At 45.9% G+C, this 19,367-nt stretch overlaps 1 protein-coding gene across 7 annotated transcripts in view; it reads right to left on the minus strand.

The window, feature by feature from the left end:
* The window catches only part of SPECC1 (sperm antigen with calponin homology and coiled-coil domains 1), a 286,429-nt gene that overhangs the window by 102,059 nt on the left and 165,003 nt on the right, over positions 1 to 19,367 (minus strand). For all 7 annotated transcript variants that reach the window (XM_043583241.1, XM_043583239.1, XM_043583240.1 and 4 more), the window contains one exon: positions 1,295 to 2,877. In XM_043583241.1, coding sequence (XP_043439176.1) covers positions 1,295 to 2,877 — 1,583 coding nt within the window. The remainder of the gene's footprint in view (positions 1 to 1,294; positions 2,878 to 19,367) is intronic.

Raw genomic sequence — 19,367 nt, forward strand, 5'->3', positions numbered from 1 at the left:
TATTGAGTGTCCTTAAAATGGTCACATTCGGGGCGCCTGGGTGGCTCAGTCGGTTAAGCGTCCGTCATCGGCTCAGGTCATGATCTCGCGGTCCGTGAGTTTGAGCCCCGCCTCGGGCTCTGTGCTGACAGCTCAGAGCCTGGAACCTACTTCTGATTCTGTGTCTCCCTCTCTCTCTGACCCTCCCCCGTTCATGCTTTGTCTCTGTCTCAAAAATAAATAAACATTAAAAAAAATAATAGAGAAAAAAAAGTCACATTCTGACACATCAAGTCAGTGCTTAGGAATTTTTCCTAAGGAAATAACCAGACAGATATATAAAAAAAAAATGTATTTAGAATACCAAAAGACCGGAAGAGAACATAACACGCTCAATGAACAGGTGACCGGTACAGAACATATGAGATATTTATATACTAGAATATGGCCTGGCCTTAATATCACGTTTCAAAGAATAATGAGAAGAATATACTCACAAAATATTAAATTACACGGGGCACGTGGGTGGCTCAATCAGTTAAGTGTCCAATTCTTGATTTCGGCTCAGGTCCTGATCTCATGGTTTGTGAGTTCGAGCCCTGCACTGGGCTCTGTGCTGACAGCACGGAGCCTACTTGGGATTCTGTCTCCCTCTCTCTCTGCCCCTCCTCTGATTGCTCTCTATCCCTCTCAAAAAAATAAATAAAAATAAACCTAAAAATTTTAAACTAAAAGAGTATGTAAAGGATGAGTCTATAAAAAAATTTTTTTTTAATTTGTGGGACACACACACACACACACACACACCTGAAAGAAAACCCCAAAACAGTGGTTATATTATTACTGGGGAGGGAAATTAGGGATGATTTTAATCTCCTGTTACTAGCAGCCCAGAGCATGTTAACTGATAAACCTGGATAACCGTCTCTCATTCTGAGCCAATAAGATTCAGCTTACTTGCCACCTCTTTCAGGAAGCCCTCCAGCACTACTTTCCTTTCTCCCATATCATTCTAGGTGTTCCTCCTTGGAACTGAACTCTGAGCTGTCCTCTAGGATACTCTTTATCCCTGCATCGCACTCACTGATCTGATTCACCATCTCCCTGCTACACTTTGAACCTACAGTCAGAAATGGGGGTGTTTCATTTTTGTGTCCCCAGTCTGTCCGGAATGGAACACATCTTCAAGCTAGAAAGCTGGATTCATGAATGAAACTGGCTGAGCCAAGGAGTCTCTATGCTCTGTGAATCTCAAGGTCGAGGGGAACAACGCTAAGAAGGATGAGCAAATACCGGGAAAGGACTGTCTCCTTACCTTGGCCAGTAGGCTTGAAACATGTTTAATTTCACCATGGGCCTTTAGCAATTCTTGCCTGAGCTCGGTGCAAGACAGTTCCAGCTGATCCTTCTCAGCTCGAGCGACTCTCAACATCTCTTGAACTTCACGCGCCTCTGCCGTCTGCCCCACAGGACCGGTCTCCGTGGCTTTCTGCTGCTCACTCTCCAAATGCGCCTTCAAAGACCCATTTTCAATCTGCAGCCCTTCCAAGGTCGCCTTGCACTCCTCCAGAGTTTTGGCCATCACACCGTTATTACACCGCTCCCGTTCCAGAACCCCGGTCAGCTTTTCGTTTTCTTCCTTGAGGTGTTTAATCGCTTCCAAAGCCCCTTGGTTCTCCTCCTCCACCTTCCGGAGGCTACAGGTCAGCTGCTGCTGGATGTTAAGCAGCTTCTCTCTTTCAAAGCGGCCCTGGTCAAGAATTTCTGCGCACTTCTGCTCCAGCTCCAGAATTTTGCCTTCTTGGACGGCGGCGGGCTCCTCGCTCTTTGCGCGCTCCTGCAGGAGGTTTATCAGCTTCTCGTTCTCCTGACTTAGCTGCGCGGCCCTCTCTCGGTGCTGGTGGAAAGAACTCTCCAGGATCGTCTTCTCGTCCAGCAGTTTCTCGTTTTCGGCCGTCAGCTCCTGAACCATCTGCTGCTGGTCCGACAACTCCTGCAGAGTAGCCTGCAGCTCCTCGGCCGTGCTGTGCTGGTTTTCCTCCATCTTCTGTATCTTCTCCGCGAGGGAGGCCAGGGACAGCTCGCTCACGTTGTTGGGGGAGCTGCCTGTCGTGGAGCACTTGGAGCTCTTAAAGGGGTTGCTGCTGGAGGACAGGGGCCTGGAGGGCGTGTCGGCTGTGATGTGCTCGAAATCCGAGGCATCCGGGGACAAAGAAGCTTTGGTGACGTCGCTGCTTGAAGAGCCTGATGTCCTTAACGCGTTTTCGTGTATGGGGTGCCGATACGCATCGAGCTCGCCCGACAGCTGATTTCCGGGTGGGCTTCCGAAGCTGGACTCCTGAGTTACGGACGTTGGGCAGCTGCTCTCCCCCGTGTGACTAGCACCCCCCTCCGAATTTGGGGAATGCTCCAGATGAGTCAGTTTCTCCCTTAAGGCCCGGTTTTCCTCCTCCAGATCTGCAAGCTCCTTCTGAAAATTCTTGTTCTTCTCCTCAAGAGCTCTTAGCAAGGGTTCCGAGTCACCTGGGGAGACGGGCGTTCCATCTGCATTTGCGTCGGAAGGCTCGGTTCCTTCAGTGCTCGGAGTCCTTTTCTCCTTACATTTCTTCAGCTCGCTTCGAAGCCTGTTAATTTCACTGTCTTTCGCTTTGGCTTCTGCCAGGAGTTCCCGAACCTGGGACTCGAGCACGGCCTTCTCCCCGCCTTCATTCTCTGGCTTGGGTCTTGCGGAGGTGGTCCGCAGGTGCTTCGTAGGGGTGGGTGTGCTGGAAGACGTGGGGCTGGACACCGACTTCCTGGGGTTGGAGGGACCGCGTGGCACGGTTCTCTCTCTGGAGACGGTTACCGAAAGTTCTCGAGGAGCCGGGATGCCTGTCCGTTTGGCTGTTGTCACAGCCCCTAAGGACAGAAGAAGTAGAAACCAATGAAACAACGCAGGCACTTTTATAAATGAAACCCAAGTGACTTCAACTCATGTCGGACACGGAACGGGATGGCTGCTGCCCTTCATTCATTTCCGCCCCACCCACCCGCCCCCCACGCCTCTAGAAACCTACCTGGAGCTGACGGGGGTTTCTGTACCTCCTCCCACAGCCCCTAGACTTTGGGGGGAAACTGACTCCAAGCCTGAACTCCTCCACTTAATCTCATCCCAGCCACAGTTGCTGGTTCAAGGCCTGGACACACCCCTCAACTGAGGTCAACAGAACACCAGGAGGGGGTCTTCTGGGTGAATTTCTAAAACATTACTGCACATGAGGAAGGGAGCACAGAAGTCTGGGAATGGCTGCAACCTGTTGTCATCATGAGAGGAAGGTGAGAACAGAGTAGAAAGAAGGAAAGCAAATTCTTAGTAGCTCGGTGGAGTTGCTCAGTCAATCAGCCCTGGAGCTTAGCCTGTAGCTAAGCTGGCCTTCCAGTTACACAAGCCAATAAATGCCCTTCACACAAGTCATCTTGAATTGGGTTTTCTGTAACCTGCAGCCTAATGCATCTGAACTGTAACCCCGGCAACTAAACAACAGCCTTTTGACAAAACGCAAGGTCACAGTGCGTTTCTTGATAAACGTTTTTTTCTTGATATTTTAAAATCTTTTTTAGAGAGTGCAATCTTTATTTTTGAGAGAGTGCGTGAGCAGGGGAGGAACAGAGGGAGAGGGAGATAAAGAAGCCAAAGCAGGCTCCGGGATCCGAGCTGTCAGCACAGAGCCTGATGCAGGGCTCGAACTCGCGAATCGTGAGATCGTGACCTGAGCCGAAGTCGGACACTTAACCGACTGGGCCACCCAGGCGCCCCATGACAGAGACAGAGAGAGAATCTCAAGCGGGCTCCACACTCAGCGTGGAGCCTGACGCGGGGCTCGAACTCACAAACCGCAAGTTCATGACCTGGGCCTAACTGGGATGCTTAACCAACTGAGCCACCCCGGGTGCCCCTTGATAAACATTTTTTTTTAAAAAGTTCATCAACATCTTGTGAATGAGTACAAATTTGCTTAAGAAATCACAAGACACGAATAACACCAAGGGAAGACTAATCTAGTCCAATGACCTACTGCTTTTAACACAAGTGGAAACAGTGTGCTTATTTGTATTCAGAAAAATAAGAACAAATGGGATAAGTTCGCATTACATGTAGCTATGGTACGGTTTTAAATGCTAAAGGGATTTACATAATATGGAAATGATACAAAATTTAGAGTATTTATAACGGGAAATGTAAGGGAAGGAACTATTTTCTGTTTTCATCTATACTACATTGTAGACCATGTTAAAAAAAAATTCTAGGAGTGCGAACCCAGACATCGATCTCCTATATGGCTCTACAAATGAGACCCACCTCAGAGGTTAAAGGGTAAGCGAAAATTCTGGACCTGTTTTCCAAACTCAAAGACCATTTGATGAATCAAGGCTGACTGCGGTAACTTCCGCAACTCTGTGCCTCAGGTTGAAGGTCCCCAGTGACAAAGGACCCTAGAAGGTGTCACCAATCCCTGGGCCTCCACAAGGTGGGAAGCAGTGGAGGGTATGCCCCCCGCCCCCCAGAATGGCCCCCAGCTCCAGTCGACCAAGACAGAAGCAGAACCCGATGTGGCACGGTAGCTCTGAGCCCAGTGCCAAGGGCCGCTTCTAAGGAAGACCTGAAGGAATGAACATGCTGAAATTGGGGGTGATGATGTGAAGGCCAATGGCATTCGGTGCTGTGTCTAACAGTTAAGTGCTTTTTAAAACCTTGACACAATAAAGCTTAAGTTGTCATACTAATATACAGAAAAACTAGATGGTTTTTCTTAAGTTTATTTATTTATTTGGAGAGAGAGAGAGAGAGAGAGAGAGAGAGAGAGAGAGAGAGAGAAGGAACGCAAGCAGGGGAGGGGCAGAGAGAGAGGGAGAGAGAGAGAATCCCAAGCAGGCTCTGTGCTGACAGTGGGGGGGGCCTGAACTCATGAACCATGAGATCATGACCTGGGCCAAAATGAAGAGTCCGATGCTTAATGAACTGAGCCACCCAGGTGCCCCCAAACTATGGGCTTGTTTGTTTTTTAATTAACTTTTTCAAATTAGAAGTCATTGGAAAGCTAAGAGTACTACAATACACAGTTTAATGCCTTCAGGCATCTTCCTTGCATCATACTTAACGAAGAAAATACTCAATGAAGGCAAGATTTATTTAATTGTTCTCGTAAAATGAAGATTGAAATCACTAAGCAATAAACCGTTTTAGTAACGCTGGTTCTCTAGAATGAAGTAATCCTGGAAAGGGCCCTGATGAAAACGGAAGAGAACTCAAGTTCAAGGCAGATGGGAGAGCCCAGCTCTTGTTATCACACAGCCACTGGCCATTCCCGACATGGCCACTGAAATGAAGGCTCCTTTTCAACCATCCGTCCGCCGGGTTTGAGGATGGGCAGGACTCAAACAGAGCAGCAGATCAACTCCGTCATCCTTTCCGGCTGAAGTGAGCTCCTCCCTTCTGCCAAATCTTAGCTTGCCCTCCACGTAGGTGTTACTACTTGCACCTTACCTAGACTAGTAGGAATTTTTTTACATCAGTGTACGTTTGTGAAATATGTCCGCTTGTGTATTATGAAATACACAATCCAGTTGTGTTCGTTACGACATCTGTTTTCGCTTTTGTTTCTGTTGTTTCCATTCTGACACTTGATCGGCACCGCACTATACATCCGGGAACCCTGACATGGAGCATACCACTGGAAACTTACACCACGGCAAGGGAGACCGCAGAGGCAGTGAGAAGCCCAGGGTTGACAGAATACGGACGGCCTAGCCGTCACTCTTGACTTCTTTGGTCTTTTCCCCATCCTCCCACCAGACCGCCACTTATTCCTACTGAGGCTGGCCGTCTAACGGCATGAAGTTGAAATAAAAGCAAGCCCCACCTCATAATCGGGAAGACTAATATGATTTTCTAAAAAACATGCTTGGTGGGCCCCTGGGTGGCTCAGTCGTTAGCCATCTGACTTTGGCTCAGGTCATGATCTCACGGTTTGCGAGTTCGAGGACCACATCTGGTGAGCTCGAGCCTCGCTTCGGGTGAGCCCCACTTCTCTCTCTCTCTGCCTCTCGTGGGATTCTCTCTCTCCCCCCTCCAACCCTCACTCACTTGCACCCCCTCTCTCAAAAAGAAAAAATGTTTGGATCCGCCTGGATGGCTCAGTCAGTTAAATGTCCAACTCTTGATTTTGGCTCAGGTCGTGATATCGAGCCCTGTGTGGGGCTCCATGCTGAGCGTTAAGCTTGCTTGGGATTCTCTCTCTCCCTCTCTCTCTGCCTCTCCCTTGCTCACATGCGCACGCTCTCTCTCTCGCTCTCTCTCTCTCTCTCTCTCCCTCAAAATAAACTTAAAAAAAATGATGTTATACTAAAAAAAAATTTTTTTTTAATTTTATATATTTAAGAGAGAGAGCATGCACACACAAGCGGGGAAGGGGCAGAGAGGAGAGACAGAATCCCAAGCAGGATCCACACCATCAGCACAGAACCCGATGCGGGGCTCAAACTCATGAACCGTGAGATCATGACCCAAGCCGAGATCAAGCGTTAGATGCTTAAACGACTGTGCCACCCAGGTGCTCCCTGATGTGTTATATTTTTAAAATGCCAAATGAAAACTTATAATGTGACAGATCACAGGTGCATCAAACTCTGTATTCATAGACATACACAGTAGAAGAGTACCCAGAACATTGAGAACAGGTGAATATTAAGCTGCTTGGGCTGTGAGAAAATTTCCTGTTTCTTTTGTATGGTTATATTTATGTAGTAAATTTAAAAAGCAGAAGGGAAAATCCTATCATAACAACATACAGAGAGTTAAGGGGGCAGGAAACATAAATCTTTGCAGAGAATAAAAAGCATGTTTAAAACAACAATAGCACAACCATTTAAATCAGATCAGATGCCTGTTTTAAGCAGTGATTCTCGTGAGCTGAAAATAAAATATTTTCAGTCCCTTCTTTTTTTTTTAATTTTATTTTTTATTTTTTAAAATTTACTTCAGTCCCTTAATTTCCTTGTACCCTAAGAATGCTACTTGGATTGTTCTTTGGTAGGTAGGTCTTCTCTCTACTATGCACTGATGAAGGAAATGGTGACATTCTGAAATAAATTGCTAAACTTTCATTTCTTCCATAAGAATTCACAGACCTGTCCTGTGGGAGAGACAGGCGGGAGACAGAAATGAAAGTTCACCATTATCACCTACCACATAATTGCTGCCTTGCCTCTGAAACACAAGAGAACTTACCCCTTTGGTCTCAAAGAATCCAAACTACTAGGATATTTTTTACTCTAACCATTCATAACTTTTTTTCTCAAAAGTTCCAATAATGCATTTATTGTCAAATCTAATCTCCCCCCCTCAATCTCCATCTTTCTCAACCTTTGGGTGATATTTATTCCTCCTTCCCTTCGCTCTCCTTATCCATATCTCCTTATCCTCCAGTCAAGGGACCTGAAAAACATTTAAAATGTCCTCTCCCTTTTCTTTTGGTAGCCAACCAGTCACTTAAACCAGTTATTTATGGAAATGTTTCTATATTTTTTCTTTGTTTTCCTTTTGGTAGGGATCCAGACTAGGCCCTTAAGAATGTTCCATCTAAATTTCTGAAATGTTCCCAAAGGTCTTTCCGATTCCAGCCTCTCCCAGCCCGGAGACATAATGGACCAATATCCCTTAAATATCCTGCTCACTGTTCTGTTCCAGAATCGGTAGGCATTCCCGCCTGCATCATGACGATGTCAAACTTTTTCCCTGGGCTTTCCTGGTCAGGCATAATCTCATCCTAATCAACATATCCAACCTTTTCACTTTTGGGTTTTTGTTCCCACCTCCCCTCCCGTTGCAACAAACCTATTTAACCCATTCCACATCTCCACTGTCCCTGTGATTTGCTGAAACAGCCTTTCCTTTCCATCCTTCTGATGGGCATTTAAACATGCTTAACTCTCTTCAATTAAAAAAAAAAAAAAAATCTCGGGGCACCTGGTTGGCTCAGTCGGTAGAGCATGCAACTCTGGATCTCAGGTTTGTGAGTTCGAGCCCCATGTTGGGTGTAGAGATTACTTAAAAATAAAATCTTAAAAAAAAGTCTGTAGCCCACATCTTCCTCCAGCTAATAGCTGATTTCCTTCTTCCCCCTCACAACAGAATCCTCCCCAGAGTCCTATACACCTTGGTTGTCTTCACTTCTTCTCTCTCCTCTGCCATTACTCAACCCAAACCTTGTCCACTGAGGCCATCCACAACCTCCACACGGGCCAACACAACAGAGACCTTCAATCCTCTCAGCAGAACTGAAACAATTCCTTTTTTTTTTTAACTAATTACTTTATTTATTTATTTATTTATTTATTTATTTATTGAGAGAGAGAGAGTCCCAAGCAGGCTCCGCAATGTCAGTGCAGAGCCTGACGCGGGGCTCGAACCCACGAACCACGAGATCATGACCTGAGCCGAGGTCGGACACTTAACCGTTGAGCCCCCCGAGGTGCCCGGGAACAAGCATGCCTCCAACGAACAACTCTCCTGGTTCTTCTCTCAGTTCAGCCGCTGTCTTCGGTCTCTCTCCTTTGCTGGCCCCTCCTTGTCTCTCTGATTCTACTGTCAGAATCTTCAGACCTGGGTCCTGGGCCTCTCCTCCTCTCTTCTTACAAATTATTTTCCTGCTGATTCTATTCCATCTCAAGATCCTAAAATACCACTTATATACAGATGACCCCCCCAATTAACTCTCTTTATATGGACCTCTCATCTGAGCAACAGATCTGAATATCAAACTACTTACTTGGTAAGTATAATCGAATTACAACAAAAGTACCTCAAACTAGATTAAAGGCATAAAGGTAGGCTAAGAAAAAGTGAACGGAATGTGCAAAAGGCCTGGAGTGCAGGGAGCCCTGACAAGGAGGGGGCTGACGGGGAAGAAGGCACATTTCTAGAGGATGCTCAAGGAAAGCCTCATGGACAGAGCTTGAGATTCAAGGTGATATGCACTCATTAAAACAACGCCAGGATGCTTGGAAGAAAGGAAAGGACAGCACAAGAAAAAACTCTCAGAAATTTTAAATACATTTGGTCAAATTATAAGCTTCGATAGAAGGGATGGAATGCAAAATCAAAGACCTCTCCTGATATGTAACAAGATTTAAACAGAAAAGGTAAACACTCAGGGCCAATCTGGAAGATCAGTCAATGAACAGAAGATCTGGAAATAGAGACCAGTGGAAGCACAGTGAAGGAAATGACCAAAAAACTGACACGAGAGAATCCTCCAACGCTGAAGAATGTGAGTCCCAGAACTTGGGTCAGGCAGAATGAATGAAGAAAGACCCACATGAAGATACCCCTTTATAAAGTTTCAGGACACCAAGAATGCCTACAAGTTCAGGGAAGGGGTGTGAGCATGAGACTGGCTATCATTCATTATAGCAGTACTGAATTCTCAAAGGCAATGAAGCAAACACCTTCAAAGTTCTGAGGGAAAATGATTTTCAACCTAGAATTCTATATCTGACCTAACTATAAACCAGTCACAGAGGCAGACAATAAAACATGCTGTCAAACATATGGAGACTCAGAAAAAAAAATTAAACGGCTAACACCCTTTCTAAGTAAGTTACTTGAGAATGTGCTCCAGGAGAACGAGGGAGTAAACCAAAGAGAAAGAGGGTGAGTGATCGTGGGAGACCAGTAGTTCTATTAGAGGAAACCAGTCACGGGGAGTCTCGAGAGGATACCCATGGAGCAAATCTGGAGAACACATCCAAACTGGGCCAAGAGGACAAGATGCCTCCCGAGGGAAGTTTCTTTGAAAGAACATCTGGTTGGATGAAGAGTATGAAAAAATTTAAAAAAATGAGGATATAATAAAAATAGTGAAAGGTTCTCAAAAAAATTAAAAATAGAATGACCCTAAGACCCGGCAATTACACTACTAGGTATTTATCCAAAGGATACAAAAATACTGATTCAAAGGGGCACATGCACCCCAATGTTTATAGCAGCACTATTGACAATAGCCAGATTATGGAAAGAGCCCAAATGTCCATGGACTGATGAATGGATAAAAAAACCTGTGATAGACACACACAGACATATACATACATACACACTGGAATATTACTTGGCGATCAAAAAGAATGAAATCTTGCCATTTGCAACAATGTGGATGGAACTACAGTGTATTAAGCTAAGTGAAATAAGTCAGAGAAAGATAAATATCATACGATTTCACTCATGTGTGGAATTTAAGAAACAAAACATGAAAATTGGGGGAGGGAAGGATAAATAAGATAAAGACAGAGAGGGAGGCAAACCATAAGAGACTCTTAAATGCAGAGAACAAACAGAAGGTTGCTGGCAGGGTGTTGGGTGGTGGTGGGGGGTGGCTAAATGGGCGATGGGCATTAAGGAGAGCACTTCTTGGGATGAGCACTGAGCGTTATATGTAAGTGATGAATCACTAAATCCTACTCCTGAAACCATTATTACACCGTATGTTAACTTGGGATTTAAGTTTTTAAAAAAGTCCTTATCACAAGAAATAAACAGACTCTTAACTATGGAGAACAAGCTGATCGTTACCAGAGGGAAGGCTCCAGGCAGAGGGATGGGTTAAACAGATGATGGGGATTAAGGAAGGCACTTGTCATGATGAGCACTGGGTGATATATGCAAGTGTTGAATCACTATATTGTACACCTGAAACTAATACAGCACTGCATATTAACTAATCAGAATTAAAATAATAACTTAGAAAACAGTGAAAAAACCAGAAACTTCATAAAACCAGGAAGCTGCATAAGAAAGGTCACAAAATCGTACCACACGACTTTACTCTGCGGGGAATATATACATATATAGTGACAATTACACGGATACTATTTAAACTGACCTATACACCAAGTATGCAAGACTATTTTATAGAACATTTGAATATTATCCCAGCTAGCAAATAAAGTTGAAATACATTAGGGAACAACAAATTAAAACAACTACGAGAGGGGCGCCTGGGGGCTCAGTCAGTTGAGCGTCCGACTTCGGCTCAGGTCGTGATCTCACAGTCCGTGGATTCGAGCCCCGCGTCGGGCTCTGTGTTGACAGCTCGGAGCCTGGAGCCTGCTTCGGATTCTGTGTCTCCCCTGCTCTCTGCCCCTCCCCCACTCACTCTCTCTCAAAAATAAATAAATACATTACAAAAAAAAAAAAAAACTATGAAATACCACTACACATGTACGAAAATGGCTAAAATCCAAAACCTTAACACCACCACGTGCCAACAGGGGTGCAGAGCAACAGGAACTCTTGTTCATTGCTGGCAGAAATGCAAAATGGCGCAGTTAGGCAGTGAAGACAGTTTGGCAATTCCTTACAAAACTAAACACACTCTTGCCGTGATTCAGCTATCGCACCCCTTGGTATTTACCCAAATGAGTTGAAAAGTGATGCCTACACACAAACCTGCACAAAGATGTTCAGAGCAGCTTTATTCCCAACTGCCCAAAAATGGAAGCAACCAAGGCGTCCTTCAGAAAGTGAACGGATCAACCATGATATATCCAGGCAATGGAGTTGCTGGATTCAGTGCTACAAAGAAATGAGCTATAAAGCCATGAAAAGACAGGGAAGGACCCTAAATGCAGATGACTGGGTGAAAGAAGCCATTATGAGAAGACTACACACTGTAGAATTTCAACTATAGAACATTCCAGAAGAGATAAATTATGGAGAGAGTAGAAAGATCAGGGGCTGGGCAGAGGGAAGAACAAACAGGCAGAGTACAGAGGATGTTTAGGGCAGTGAAACTGTTCCGTATGATACTATAATGGGTGGATACATTTGTCCGAACCCAAAGAACGTGAACCCTAATGTGAACCATGGACTGAGTGGCTGTCATGTGTCAGTACAGGTCCAGCAGTTGTAACAAATGGACCACTATAGTGAGGGATATTGATGGTGACAGGAGCCCTGCACACTTGTGGGGGGTGGGGGGCAGGACAGGGGTTACAGGGGTGGGCACAGTGTGCCCTCTCAATTTTGCTGTGCCCAAAACTGCTGTGAAAGTCTACTTTAAAAAAAAAAAAAGGCACCTTAGCAGTTTAATTAAGCAAGTGTATGTAAGTGGTTAACTTTGAGAAGTGGGATAAGAAAGGGGACGGTGTAGAGCAACAGCAGTTTTGCTTTTCATAAGGGCCCTATTTCGTTTTTGAACCTGTGACTATACCACGTCAATAACGAGAATGGAGAAAAAGACACGTGAGTGCTGGTGGATGCAGCTCGGAAGGAGGTAATCAGGCGTCCGTTGGTTTTACAGGCGGTGCTGTTCCTTTGGACTCAGAACAAGTGAGATAAAAAAGTTTGAGGCGACTCAGCAAAACAGAAGCAGGGCCACAAGGAACTGAGGTCTGTTATCAAATCTCAGGCCCCACCTTGCCTGTGGCGGAAGGTAATTCTTCCCCAGTTCCACTGCCTTTCGGGAAGTTTCCCTGGAGTGTTTTCTAGAGATGCATTCACCTCATATGAAAGTCAACGGCAACTCCTTGGCGGACCAAACAGAGGAAACCACTCAGAAGAATCCTACCCGTACCAATGAACCAAATCACTTGTGCAGTTTGCTTTCTTGGCTAAAAGCAAACAGTCGGGTCCACGTTTAGAGATGGTTTTTTTTGTAGCAGGACAAAAGTTCTGTCTTGTCATATTTTTTTTTTTTTTTTTTTTTTTTTTTTGCAGGGTGCCAAATTAATCTTGCTCACACTCCACTGGCTCAGCATCTTGGGTTAGAGTTGAAAACACTTGTAAATCTGCATCCTTCTCGGGGCGCCTGGGTGGCTCAGTCTGTTAAGCGTCGGACTTCAGCTCAGGTCATGATTTCACAGTTTGTGAGTTTGAGCCCCGTGTTGGGCTCAGTGCTGACAGCTCAGAGCCTGGGGCCTGCTTCAGATTCTGTGTCTCCTTCTGTCTCTGACCCTCCCTCTCTGTCAAAAATCAACGTTGAAAATTTTTTAAAAAATTGCATCCTTCTCTTTCCCAAATAGTCACACTGTTCCATGGCCACCATGAACGATGCTCTCGACAGAGAGGGCCTCTGAACAAAAGACTCCGAAGGGGGTCTGGCCTAGGGAGGGCACAGCGACCACTCTGTGCTGGGTCTTTAAAGACAAAGTGGGGAGACAAAGCGGCAGTGTTCCGAGAAGAGATAATAGCATGGTCTGAGCGGCTTCTTGCAGGGGGCCCACACGGCTGGCAGTCCCCTCCAGAAGCCAAAATGCGAAACGGCTCTGGAAGGGCAGCTCCCAACACGCCAGTTGAAAAGCCCAAAGCAGGCGGGACGTCTCATTTCCATTGAAACTGAAGTGGCCAGAGGACCGGTTGGCCCCAGATTTCACTCTGCATGCTGGGTTGGCTTCCTAGCCCACTGTGTGGGCCAAATGAAATCCTCATTACCTAACTCCTCTGCATGGGAGGTGCGCCCCCAGGGTCTCTGGTCAGCAAACTGGAAAGGAGAAGGGGCTGTCGTCGGTGGGGCTTTAGTGAATTACAACATCTGCCTCTCCGTGTAGCCTTCCCCTCAGTAGAGATGAGAAAAAATCCACTTCCCGATTTGTGAGTCTTTTTTTTAATTGTTTAAATGCTTTGTTTATTTTTGAGAGACACAGGGGGGGAGAGAGAGAGAGAGAGAGAGGGCACTAGAGGGGGAGGGTCAGAGAGAGAGGGAAACACAGAATCCGAAACAGGCTCCAGGTTCTGAGCTGTCAGCACGGAGCCCAACGTGGGGCTCGAAGTCATGAACCGTGAGATCACGACCTGAGCTTAAGTCGGGCACTTACCTGACTGAGCCACCCAGGCACCCAATATGTGAGTCTTGATACACCTGAGAAGGACCCATTCTAGATCACGATTTAGCTCTGACTCCCTAACATTATATACACTTTGCCCAGTGATTGCTCCATCTCATAGCAATCACTGAGAAACTTCCAAATTCCACCACTAAAAGGAACCAAATTCACCTGCATGTGCAATTGCAGAAATTAGACAATTAGGCAGAGGGGGCGTGCTGAAATAGGTTTATCTGGATTAACATCACTTTGTTCTGTTTTCTTAAACCACGCATTGGTCAAAACATAGAACATTAAGGAATTGACCACATTCTTGATTTTTTTAATGTTTATTCATTTTGAAAGAGAGAGAGGCAGAGTGGGGAGGGGGCAGAGAGAGGGAAAGAGAGTGAATCACAAGCAGGCTCTAAGCACAGAGCGCAGAGCCTGATGCGGGGCTCAAACTCATGAACCATGAGAACCTGACCTGAGCTGAAATCAAGAGTCAAATGCTTAACCGAGCCACCCAGGTGGCCCTTCCCACATTCTTTAAACTGAGAGTTTGCAATGTAGGCAATGCTAATACCAGTTCACATCCGCACCACTTTGGTCTTTCAAAGCGTTTTCATACACATTAATTTGCGGCTCACGAAAATCATTTGGCAAAGTGCTGTTATCTTTATTTTATGGATAAGGAAACGGACTGAGACGCTTCACAGTTAGCCCAAGGGTCTCACAGTAAGTACGTCTTCTGATACCTAAGGAAGCACAGAATCGTATCATTTCCAAACTGGAAGAAACAGAGAAACCATGTAGCCTGATCTTTCATACAAAGTAGCATCAACAGCATCCAACCTCTGATGCTATTTACCAAACTGTCACGTGCCAGAGACCAAGGATTTGCAGTGAAAGAGAAGCCAGCACCGGACAGCCCCTTCCACTGCTGGAGGCCCCAACAGTTGGACAATCCTTCTTTATACGGGGCTCCGTTTGATCTTCGTTAACATGGCACATGTTGGTTCCAGTTCTGAAACGATCTGGAACCACAAAGAATAGAATTATTGCTTCTTCCACGTGACATCTGAATATGTGAGGGCAGCTTTGTTTCGCTCCTTGGTTTCCCATTCTTGAAGCAAAAGCATTCCTCACCCTTCCCACCAGGCCTCACGGGACCCGGGGTCATTCATCAGGGGGACTGTCTGGAGAGCCTCTGATTTAGCAACATCCCTCGGAAATGTTACCCAGAATCTCAAAAATGCTGCAGTTGTGGTCGCTATGAGTTAGGAATCGTCCAGTCACAAGAGGACACCCAATTCAAGCCTGAAACAATAAAATGAGTTTTTGGCTTCTATAACTGGAACTCTAGGGGCAAGTCTGACTTGAGGTCCAGCACGACTGAAATATGCTTTCAGGGACCGTCGCTCTCCCTCGCACGTGCACCTGGACGGGCTACCTTCATCAGCGATCTGCCTTGCCTCATGGCAGTGTGATGCCTGGGCAGCTCCAGGCCTCAGTCTGCACACCATCAAATCCAGGGAATGGTGCTAAGACTCTTCTGGAGGCCCTAACAAATGTCTCCTCGCATCTCATTCAGCCTGGGTCGCTACTGGCCTCGACTCATGAAGGTCAAGGTGATATGCTGATTCATTGAAGGCTGGGGCAGGGGCGAATTATCCAAGGAGAAAGAAATCCGCACAGAAGAGGGAAGCAGACGCCAGAACAAACATCAAAGACGTGCATGTGACACTGGTGTAGTAATGCAACACGCACAAAATGGCATAGTGCACCAGTTTTTAAAACAAATAAAAAAAGGCTTCAGACCCCAGCAGGGGACATTAGGCAACAATTAAAAATGAAAATTATGGGGGCACCTGGATGGCTCAGTCGGTTAAGCCTCCGACTTCGGCTCAGGTCACGAACTCATGGTTCATGAGTTCAAGCCCTGCGTTGGGCTCTGTGCTGACAGCTCGGTCGGAGCCTGGATCCTGCTTCGGATTCTGTGTCTCCCTCTCTCTCTGCCCCTCCCCTGCTCGCGCTCTGTCTCTCTCTCAAAAATAAATAATAAACAAAAAATTTTTTTAATGAAAATTATGCATACTATTTAGCCAGTTACCACTGTTTCGGGACAAAGTTTCCCCTTAATTTCATAGGTAGAAAAAACCATTTTATTATTTTTTTTAATGTTTATTTATTTTTGAGAGAGAAAGGATGAGCTGGGGAGGGGCAGAGAGAGGGGGACGGAGGATCCAAAGCAGGCTCTGCGCTGACAGCAGTGAGCCCAATGCGGGGCTCGAACTCCTGAATCGTGAGACCGCGACCTGAGCTGAAGTCGGATGCTCGGCCGACTGAGCCACCCAGACTCCCCTGGAAAGAACCATTTTCTTTTGCAGGTGAAGAACTTGGGAAAGGCCTGGCCAGGCACTTGTGACTTCGATGCTCTCAGGTGGCTGCAGTAACCGGAAGACTCACTGGGCCGGACATGCCACGGGGCTCGCTCACGTGGCGGTCAGGGCAACCAATGCGGTCGCGTGGCAGCTGAGCTGGGCTGTCGGTCGGAGGGAGCACTGTTGGGGGGGCCTCTCCAGGAGGGGGCGGGGGGTGGGTCTCAGGGTGGCTGGGCTTGTTACAGAATGGCTCAGGGCTCCGGGTGTGTTTCTGCATACAAGGGTCACCACATGGCCTCTTCCAGGCCAGCCTTGGCAGTCACACGGGTCACTTCTGTCATACTACACTAGGAAGCAGTCCTGGGCCTGCCCAAGTTCAAGGTTCACGTTCCTTGACGGAGCAAGTGGCAAAGTTGCCCTGGGGAAGTGCACACGAGGTGGCAGGCAGAGGCGGAGCCGTCTCAGGGGAATACAATCCGTCACACCTCCCTAGGCTGACCACACAGTTTTATCTCATGAAGCCATTAACCGTGTGCCTCTATTTCCCAAACTGATGTTCTCGTTGTTGAAATGTCTAGACATGGAAGCCAATGTTCATTCCACTGACAGGTTGCCAGTTCCAAATTCACACTGAAGACAGTGGTAAGATCCACTCCCTAGTAAATACAAGACTCTCGATGTTTTGCACTTTTTGGGGCAAGCTGGTCCCATTTCTTCTCTACAGTGAGGAGTAAAGGCATGCTCAAGAAATCTGTTGGGCGGGCACCTGGGTGGCTCAGTTGGTTAAGTGTCTGACTCTTGATTCTGGCTCAGGTCAGGATCTCACGTTCATGAGATCGAGCCCCACAATGGGCTCTGCGTTGACAGCACGGAACCTGCTTGAGATTCTCTCCCTCCCTCTCTCTCTCTCTCTGCCCCTTTCTGGCTCTCTCTCTCTCTTAAACAAACTTAAAAAATATATATATATGTTGTGGCTTCACCATTTCTTCAAAATCAACCTCTCAGAGCAATGAAAATATGTTTAGTGTTTCACCACAAAAGGAATAAAATGAACCTTCCCTTACTCTTCACTTACTTTATTAATATTTTTAATTTAAAGAAAACAGAAACAGCCTTCTCTCCTATGCACAACTTATTCTGCACCAAATACTTTACATATATTATATTAGCTCACTTAAACCCTTTGTTGCAGCTACTGATTTTATATGTATTTTACCTCGCAGGAAATGGAGGCATAGGTGCGTTCAGATAACTTGCCCAAGGTTACAACAGCTTAAGCGGAGATTTGAACCCAGAAACGTGGGCTCCAAAGTTCTCACTCTTAGTCACCAAACTCTCCCCTCTGGCATACAGAAATAATAATGCTCTTTCTCAAACTGAAGTAATCAAAATCCCCTATTTTCCTGAGATAGCAAAATGAAATATGAGATATGGAAAGAATGTGTTCTTCCACACTGACACAGACAGGCCTATTAGTTTTTTGTTCGGGATCATAACATATGCATATATGACATAAAGCTGTTAGCATTTCTTTGTGAATTCTACTTTTATCACTAGAAGGCATTTACAGCCTTCCAGGACAGTGAAAATAGAGCTAACTTGTTCTCTTTAATAATATAGTACTTCATAGGAGGGATGAACTACAATTTATTCAATCAGTTCCCGCTGAGGAACATTCAGATTTGGGCCATTACAAAAAAAAAAAGGGGGGGGGCCGGGGGTGCCTGGGTGGCTCAGTCAGTTAAGTGTCCGACTTCGGCTCAGGTCACAATCATGCAATTCATGAGTTCGAGCCCCGCGTCGGGCTCTGTGCTGACAGCTCAGAGCCTGGAGCCTGCTTCACATTTTGCGTCTCCCTCTCTCTGACTCTCCCCCAGTCGCACTCTGCTCTGTCTCTGTCTCTCAAAAATAAGTAAAAACATTAAAACATTTTTTTTAAAAATGTACTGCAATTACCAACCTTTTTCTGCATTCACTACATACTTAAGTGGTGGTGTTTTTATTTCTAGGGGGCAGAATCCCCCAAGATGGGACTGCTTTGTCAAAAGGAACATACAACTTTTCAATCTCGATAGCTGTTACTAGATTCCTTTCCAAAAAGATTACAACCATTCACGCTGCCACCAACAATGCACAGGAATAATTTCTTCTTTAGACCCGGATCAGTGCTGATTATTCTTTTTGAGGGGTGAAAAATGATTTCCTCTGACTTCCATTTCTCTGATTACAAGTGATGTTCAATATCTTTGTTTCCTCTTTTTTCTTTCCTTTCCTTTTTTTTTCTTTTTTTGGTTTTGTTTTGCACTGAGTTACTTATCACGCTATTGCCAACTGACCTGTACCACTGCCTCCTTAGATATTTATCTACCCTTATCTGTTTATAGGTATACCTCACAGATTCAGGATATTTTGAACATTTTCCCCAGATTGTTACATATGTCTAAGCAGAGGCTGGATATGCCTCAGTATTTCTTCCCTTTTCCTTTCTCAACAACATGACTTCTTTGGGGGGCACATGGTTCCAGAATAAGGGCATTCCCCAGCCTCTTTTGCAGCGGGGTGTGGCTGGGTAGCTAAGTTCTGGCCAACTGGATACAGTATCTTCTGGAAGCTCCCCTTACCAGGCAGTGCTCACCCCTTTCCTCCATTCTTATTATCGCTGCTTGAAATGCAAAGGTCATGTTTGGGACGTGAGGTCAGGATCTCACCTAGTGGAACCAGAGGTCAGCAAGAGCCAGGCCCAGCACCTTTGAGCCCCATACTGGCCTGGACCATGTACCGAGACTTTAAAAAAAATTTTTTTTAATATTTATTTTTGAGAGAGAGACAGAGACAGAGACAGAGCACGAGTGGGGGAGGAGCACAGAGAGAGGAAGACACAGAATCTAAAGCAGGCTCCAGGCTCTGAGCTGTCAGCAGAGCCCGATGCGGGGCTCGAACTCACAAACTGCGAGATCCTGAGCTGAAGTTGCACAGTTAACCAACTGAGCCACCCAGGTGCCCCACGCCCCATGTACCCAGACTTACATGAGAGATGAATTCGGGTCTTCTTTAAGCCACTACTATCTGGGGGATTTTGTCACAGCCAAATTTAACACTAACAGAGAGAGTGGACCCTGAATATAAGGGGATAATCATTTCCCAAAAGAGTAAAAAACAAAAACCAAA

The sequence above is a fragment of the Prionailurus bengalensis genome, chromosome E1 (genome assembly GCF_016509475.1).
Source record: "Prionailurus bengalensis isolate Pbe53 chromosome E1, Fcat_Pben_1.1_paternal_pri, whole genome shotgun sequence".
NCBI lineage: Eukaryota > Metazoa > Chordata > Mammalia > Carnivora > Felidae > Prionailurus > Prionailurus bengalensis.